This window comes from Lissotriton helveticus, chromosome 3_1 (assembly GCF_964261635.1).
Source record: "Lissotriton helveticus chromosome 3_1, aLisHel1.1, whole genome shotgun sequence".
Lineage (NCBI taxonomy): Eukaryota > Metazoa > Chordata > Amphibia > Caudata > Salamandridae > Lissotriton > Lissotriton helveticus.
The window spans coordinates 1,019,908,283-1,019,916,857 of NC_136061.1; the positions used below are offsets into that span (position 1 = coordinate 1,019,908,283).

An 8,575-nucleotide genomic window follows, 5' to 3' on the forward strand; every position below is an offset into this window, starting at 1 on the left:
ACCATTATCTTTCATCAACTTACTCACAGTCCCTTTTTTTGCTAAATATCCTATTTGGCACAATCATAGCTATCCAGGTCTGGACCATAAATTTCAAAATAAAATTGGTGGCTTAAATATTACACTTTGGCTAAACAGGAATATTCAACTGGACTGGAAAAATATTATGGGAAAATCTGGACAGAAAAAGGCATAAGAATCTTCAAAGACCTTTACCAAGATGATAATGCCCCAATGTCTTATAAAGTGCTGCAGCCAATGTAAGATATGGCGAATATCGATTTCTGTCATTTTTCTACAAACACGCTACTTGACACAAACTTATCCCTTTTAGACTTACTACTAACTCTAAAATCATGGTGGGCATGGGTTTGCATAATAAGGATTTCTGATAACACTCTGATCAACAATACCCACATTAATTGAACTTCTAGACCATTATGGAACAGCATAGACCTTTATATTCAAAAAGGTCAACCCTCCTTAGTAGGCTACCAGTATACATTGTCATTTGATAACTAGATCGACTAATGCCTCTGTTCTCCTCCCTTCTAAACTTTGGATTGAATTACCTTGTCTTCGCAATCTCACCCTTATTCTTTCTTTGTTTTCTTTTATCGTTTTTTATCTTTAGTTTTGTATATTTCCTTTCCTGTTGATGTACCAGGCATTAGACAATTGCAGTCTAGCAATATTAGTTAACTCATACAGTGGCACGCTTCTCTTCCTTCACCTGACAAAACAAAATGTGTGTTAAAGGAATACCTTTACTTGCTAGTTCCTCCATCATAAATGATTGCTCCTTCAGACATATTGTTAACTTGTTTCATGCCCCACCGCCTAGTATTACCATAAGCAGTTTTTGTCTCTTGTTCTATAGCATGGGCATTCCACAGGTCAGTTTGTGTAATATGGGAAACTTATATTGTTGTGTTGATTACTGAGTGTTATTTAGCTAAATGTTGCTAATGATGTAATGACAACTCCTGTTTCAGAGACCATGGATCCTGACGAACAATTAGAAACTTTACACGAAGCACTGAAGTTACTACCACCAGCACACTGTGAATCTCTACGATACCTTATGGCACATTTAAAAAGGCAAGTTTTATTTAACCTTTAGAGGTACTATACTATCTTTTTTTTTCTTTTTTTACAAGATAGTGGTTACCACCACAAATATTTTTTGTGGTTTACGAGCATTTGATCACTGCATTTCTTATGTTATTAGCTACTGTGGTGCAATGTTTTTGTTCTATTTTTTTCTGTTGAAATCGTAGCTTCAGAAATAGTACTACATCAACAACTGGCAGTGGGTAAAGTTTTCAGAAGTCATTTAAAAATCTGTATTTGAGTGCTTATCTCACTTGCTGTTCAAAATGTAGATGTTAATCAGAAAATGTTTTATTGTTCAGACTAACAATCTTAATAAGCCAATAAATACAAAATTGGAAAGAAAGAGGGGTGAAGCCTGGACAAACCCTCCACATCAAAACATAATCACCAAAAAAGGCAGGTATCCACTTCAAAACGTTTTTGTGTGTTTCAGGATTATCATACAGGAATCTCAAGAGATTTTGAAAAGTCTCCTTGCCTACAACTTTTTTTGCCATGTTTCATCATCAGCGATTTTTCACACCATGGTAGGTAAATACCATACATACCCGGACTTTAACTTTGCCTGGAGTTCTTCGATAAATATTTCTTGTATAGTCGGAGGGAACCAATACAAAATAAAAATATCTTGGAATATACCCCGATCTTATCCTTTAACCGTGGGTATCCCAGATATGATTGAAACCTTAACATAGTTGGTATAGGGTGAGATGCAGTGTCCCACCCACAGGTGTGAAATATCACCAGTGAGGAAGTATGCCACAAAAAGTTGTGGGTGAGAAACCTTTTCAAAATCTCTTGAGATTCCTGTAGGATAATCCTGAAACACAAGACTAACAATCTATCAAACAGCTTTGTGACATGCTTTGTAACTACTAAGTAAGTACATCTGGTTCATATTCTAATAAATACTGAGTTTTTGGAAGCAGTAGATAGCAAACACCACTGACAGGAGACAATGTTGAGTACATTATTGGTCTAGATTGAAACGTATTTTTATTTGTCACTTGTGCAATCCTCTGTGTTTGTTGCAATGGATTATATTTTATTGTCACATTGTCCATTGTGAAATGCATGCATAAGAGTGCCCCAAAGTACAAAATATATCTGCGAAAATGCTCTCTGAACCATGAAGCCAATGAAGTGCCTCAGGTAATAGTTTGCTCCAGACATTCATGATTGTTGGTTTTACGGGACGAAGCTTCACACCGTTTTAGAGGCAGGGCAAGGATCCCACTAAAACCTTTGTGACATCTGCACCTCCAGGTGGCCAGTTACATAACATGTGGGTCGGGCAGCAGTACTGAGTGCCTTTTCTAATTAACGCAGGCATTAAAGGAGTGTGACAGTGGTAGCAGCTTTTTTGACCCCTAAAAGCTCACCACACAGCCTTCCATGCAAGCACAGCAAACTACAGTGTATCTTTGAGGCTACTTGGATTACACTCCCATTCATAGGAGAACACTAGGGATTTTAACATGCTTACCACGCATGCTCACAGTTGGCCATGGGGAATCGATAGGGTACACCCTTAGCTGTAGAATGCAAATGCACCAAGGAAAGAATGATCAAGAGGAATTGTAACTGTCCTCCGGGCCTGTGGAATGCCTGGGATTACCCTGCACATCCACATGGCAACCCAATTGAAATTCCCAATTGATTCATTCATCAGTCTACTCCAGTCAGAGACCCACCCCCTCATCCTGTTGTGGCAGACTACTATTCCCAAATTCCGTTGCTTGTTCTTTCAGACAAAGGGGTAAGCAGAGTGGCTTGGCAGCAGTTGCGGCAGACAAAGATGAGAAGGACTGCATTTCCCTGCCTCTAGTGGACACAGTGGTGATAATGGCCATCAGTAAGGGCACCAGTCCTCCTCATCGTCATCGTCTGCCGCAACTGCTGCCAAGCCGCTCTGATTACCCCTTCAGTGGTCCTCGGCAGCCCGGTAGGGAGCAGGATTCGTTGTAGTGTACCAAACTGCCATGCAATTACCTCAGACTAGTAGATCTTGGTGGTTGTTAAGAAAAGCTACTCCCTCCCTTTCCTAGGTGACCTCCTGATGTTTCTCCTGATTTTTTTTTAATTCTTCTGCAAATCATGCCACCAAACCTAGGAAATACATTCTCTTTTTATCAAAGGTGCAATAGAGAAAGTCCCTGATGGGAAGGGCACAGGGTGTTATTCCTAGTACTTCGTGTTGCCCAAGAAAGACAGCAATACCAATCCTTGAACTTCGGTTCATAAATACCTTCTTTCAGAAGGCCAAATTCAGAATGCTAACTGTGACACAGTTCCTCTCTGCTCTCTGGCAATTGGATGGTTTCTGAAGACTTTCATTCAAGACAGATATGTTCATGTGCTCACCCGGTAGTCCCACAGGCTCTTCCTCTGCTTCGTAATGGGATCGGAACACTTACAGTTACTTTTTTTCCCTTGAACACTTGGCCCCCGGATGTTCATGAAGGTGATGGCAGTGGTAGGGGCCCATCATTTACAAGCTCAGAGTACAGGTATTCCTGAACCTCAATGATTGGCTGTTGATGGTGGGTTGCCACAGTCCTTCTGACTACTTACAGACGGCAGTCTGCTTGATGCCCTCCCTGGCATAAATTAACTAAAATCCTATCTTCATCCAGTAATGAAAATGTTGCTTTTAAGGGGGTGATCTAGAGCACAACAGCAAAATCAGATGAGTGGCACTTTTGAACTTTCCTCACTAGTTCTGTGGACTTTCATAGTCGACGATGGTAGATGTATCTCTTACCAATAAAAGTCAGTGATTAATCCAGATGTATACCACTATCCAGAGCAGATTAGCGTAAAACCCATCTAGAGCATCCAAAGGGGGTCCATAAACAAAAAAAGGAATATTCTGACTAGCTGGACGGTTAAGCTCTGTGACAAGGAAAGAATAAAGCAAGACGTATACATGCCTTACTAGCCCACTATCAAAGGTCCTTGTTACAAAGCTGCATCAAATTAATACAAAGTTACAAAACTACAGCAGGGAAGCTGCAGCAAATGACCACATTGTTACAAAGCTGCAAGCAAATGACCATATTGTTACAAAGCTGCAGCAAATGGCCACAAAGTCCTTAAGTAAAGAAGTCGTGCTGGAGAGAACAAAAGACACAAATACAGTTTTAAAATGAGGACCACAAAATCATGAGAAACCCCTGGAGAAGGCCTGATGAGAACCCAAGACTGTCATGACAAATGGAACTGGAAAAAAACAATAATCATCACAATGTAATGGGCCACAAATGTTAGAGTGAAACAATGTCAAATAAGCAAGGGTCTACAACAATATAGGAACCTTTGGGTTTGCAAAGAAAAAGAAATTCTGAAATTCAAAATCCAACCAAACACTTTAATCTGTCAGTAAGCTGGAAACCTAGCAAAACTCGTCTAGGTCCAGAAGAGATATTAAAAAGTAATCAAACAACATCCAACTGCATCATTTAAATCTTTAAAGACTGAATCATTTATTCAAATTCACTCTGCTAATCATTTGTAAACGCTGGTGCCTTTAACAGAACCTACACTCAGTTTACTTGGAAGGTTTAAGGTGCAATTTAGGTGTAGGTATTAGTAGCAAAAATTGTTTACACTTGCAAAAATGAAATTGTTGAATAGTTCCCATTGTTCAGTTCTGCTTATGGAGTTCCACTCATCTGGGACTGGTGCCACATATAAGCTCACAACAAAATCTTCAACCCCTTTTGGCCTTCCCATAATCTTTTCCAGGAACAGTTTTAACAGTAGGTTGTCTGACTCTAGCTCCTTGCCGAGTTCCATAATCCAGATTTTAGTTTAAGGACTAGATTAGCCCTTGCCATTACAGATTGGGAAGGACTAACTGCCGTCAGTACACACTTGTCCCAAAACCTTTCCATTGTCCTAATCCATCCCTCTCATAATATCTAAATATCCATTAGAAGTTTAAAAAAAAAATCAAAGTAAACCACAGATAATAAACTATTCTAATAAATGTAAGCAAAACTAATTTAACAGATTATCAAATCACTATTTCAGATGTATATAAATCAGATTAACATTCGCCTGCTGCTTGTTTCCAAATTGCCCATACAGCATAGTCTGCGGCAGCTGCCTTTACACAGGGTTTCTCTGCATTTTTACGATCAACTATTCCCATTTAGTGTCATTCCAGACATTCATATGTGCTACCTTAATCTCCCTCTATTTTCTCACTAACCAATAACAGACATTTCTATCATCTCCCAGCTTTGTCTTCTGCATGTCCCACCATTTTACTTATTTGTCAACAAAGTGAGCTGAACTTATTTTACTGGAAAAAAATCTTCCAAGTTTACAGTTTCTTGGAGAATTTCCCCACAAACAAGGACTTTATAAAGAAAAACTTGCTACCAGAATAAGGGCTTTACCCAACCCTAATAATTTGCCAAATGTTAGCACATGCACCTCATGTGGGTCTCCATGAATCTAATTTCTTACTCTTAAATCTCAATTTAGTCCACCACTTTTAGTATAATACTTTATCTTTATCCATCAATCAATGACAAAACCCAATGTTTACTTAATTCTGCTTGTATCAAGGCTAATCAATTGCTGAACCATAGCTACCCCAGTGGTTCTAATTCCTAAAACCAACTCTAGTGAGAATTGGAGTGGTCTGTAGGCTTGTTACTAAGTGTGGGCGATACTTGTTCCAGATAACAATTTCAATGTGTTTTCTTGCCATAATGTATCGTGGTGTAGTCCAGTGCAGTTTACTGAATGATTGACTTAGTATTGTAGTTGCTAATATGCACCTGTTATTGTTCTCCTTAGGGTCATTCTTCATGAAAAGGATAATCTCATGAATGCAGAAAACCTTGGAATTGTGTTTGGGCCCACTCTTATGCGAGCTCCAGAACAGGATGCAATGGCATCCCTGAATGACATTCGCTACCAGAGACTTGTTGTGGAAATGCTGATCAAAAATGAAGATATTTTATTTTGATTTTTTTTTTTAAATAAAACTGCAGTATTCCACGAATGAAGGGATGTTTTATAGAAATTCATCTGGCTCCTCCAGGTGAATTCTTAATTTTTGAAAGTATTTCATGTATACAGAGAAAATATGGAGACATTTTATATTGTTTAAAGAGAGCCATTCAGCTGAAATTGTGAAGCACTAACTCAAGCTGCACTGTCCAGTGCAAATACCACTGGGTGTTCACGACTGTGCAAAGGCAGGCCGCAGGCACATGAATGCGCTACTGTTTCCCCGTTTTTGTCGGGGATTTTGTTAACCATGGAAACAGCAGAGGCAGTGCAGTCTCTTTTTTTCTGAGTTGTTTGTATTGTATTTCTGCATGTTTCGCTGGTGTAAACCTACTGTGACTATGTTTTTATGGTTGTGTACTGATGATGCTGAAGAAGGGCCTATCTCTTGAAACAGAGTCTGGGACTCACTTGTTGTTTTCTATCATACTTCTTCTGTTCGATGCCTTCTCAGGTTCGCAGGTGCGAACTTTTATTAATTCTTACACTTGTTTCGAACTGAAACAGGACGAACTTTGAATGTCACTTTAAGTAATTATTCATGCCTTGTGTCGTCGTTACAGTGAACTTTGCAACAATGATGAATGTTTTTATTTGTATTTTCTCGATTGTAAATTTGTATTTTCATCTGGCATGCAAATATTTATTTATTAAATGTAGCTGTTCAATATCGGATCAGTGTTGCCTCTGTATAGCCTGCTAAACACACTTTGATCGCAAATAACTCATTGTGCAATGGGTTTATTTCATACAATATGTACATCTTAAAGGCTTTGCACATCACTGCAAAAGAAAAAAAAGAGAAAGGTGCTTCTTATTTCATGACCACTGTATCCATTATCCCTCATCACAGTCCTTTCTGGGTAAGGAAGAAATAACCCACTTGACACTAACACCCCCAGCTGACTTTTAAGTGGAAAAATAAAGGTTAACCCAGACCCTTTTCTGTCCTAAGTTGTACAGCCCCTTCATGACTCATTTTGTTGATCCACTGAAACTAGCATGGGGGTCTGAGGAAAATGGAGTGATTTTTCTTCGTGTGTGCCAGTGAAATTCTTTTTTGTGGGTATCTTTGTTTTCCAGTGAGATGATATACTCGCATTACTTAGCAGCATACACTTAAAAATAGATGAAATTAAATATGATAAGCATTGACAATGGCAATAAATCTGGCTTTAAAGGAATGTTGTATGGTAATATGAAGCATTATAAGGAAATAGCATGGCAAAAGATATGTATTTGTGTGGAAGTAAAGAACTATAATATTATTGCTGCAGGTTAAAAGATCCCATTTTGACAATTGCACTGTCACGCCAGACCTAAAAAATCATGCAGGTTAATGACTGCCCTTGCCCCCATATTTGCTGCTGCCAGAGACAAACAACATAAACTAGTTATCTAAGACACATTAATAGCATTCCCATGTTGCACGTTTGTGTGTCTGAATGTTCTAGCTTAGGCACCTGGGTACATTAAGCAAAAGGATCACTGCTGTGTGAAGGGCAAGCACTTTTTAGTGGAAGCACACAACTTCTGCCCAATCAAAACATCTACTCCTGGTTCCCAACATGTGGGTGGATCCAAATCCCCTCTTTAATGATGTTCACATAATTGTCCGGCAGCAGGTGTGCTGTCAAGCCAGATCATAAAAAAGAGTGTTGGACAAGATCAACGCCATTGTAGGAGTCCACGCCAGTAGTTTTCTTTCCTTGTAATAGTAGGTTGCATGGCTGCTATGTGGCCTTCTGCCTATGTATACCCAGTTCCCTTGGGCACAATCAAGTAATTCAGTTTATAGGTCAATGGTCCTTTATGTATATCCATGATTTTCTGGGGTGACATGCATGGTGCATAGTATTGACATGAATTAGTTGAAATATGGCATTACTTATTTATTACATTAATAGTGATTAATAGTTTATTATTCACTATCAGTGTAACAAGTGGGCCAACAAGATCTGGATCTTCACTGGCCTCTTTGATAAGCAAAATATGTTGTGTGCGTGCATGTGGATGAGAGTGAGTTTGGGTGAGAGAGCGTGTATACGTTAGCATGTATGTTTGTATATGGGATTGTGGATGTGTGTGTCAAAATGAGTAAGTATTGGTGAGTCAGAGTGAGTCAGCGTGAAAGTAAGTGCATAAGAGTACGTGAAAATTAATGAGTGTGAATAAGTGAATGTAAGTAAGCATGTGTTGTTATGCTTACAGATCCGGTATTGATCCGGGCTTGCTACTTAGCTTATAGAAGCACCCTCTATATCTGTTGGCAAAAGAATACTTGCGGCAATACTTGCATATGGGATACCCTCAGTAAAATGCGACTGCTGGCACTCTGTAGGTAAATATTGGCATGGAGCACCCATGAAAAAATGCCAGCATTGGCCTCCTGGAGGAAATTCTCAGCATAGTTGGCACCTGTGGCAAATTG

The 8,575-nt window shown here is 39.1% G+C and overlaps 1 protein-coding gene across 1 annotated transcript in view; it reads left to right on the forward strand.

Moving 5' to 3' along the window:
• CHN1 (chimerin 1) overlaps positions 1–6,819 on the forward strand; it is a 407,318-nt gene extending 400,499 nt beyond the window's left edge. The window contains exons 12-13 of the mRNA XM_078681533.1: positions 996–1,101; positions 5,929–6,819. Of these exons, the coding sequence (XP_078537659.1) occupies positions 996–1,101; positions 5,929–6,100 (278 nt within the window). The 3' untranslated portion in view covers positions 6,101–6,819. The remainder of the gene's footprint in view (positions 1–995; positions 1,102–5,928) is intronic.
• Positions 6,820–8,575: the final 1,756 nt, after the last annotated feature.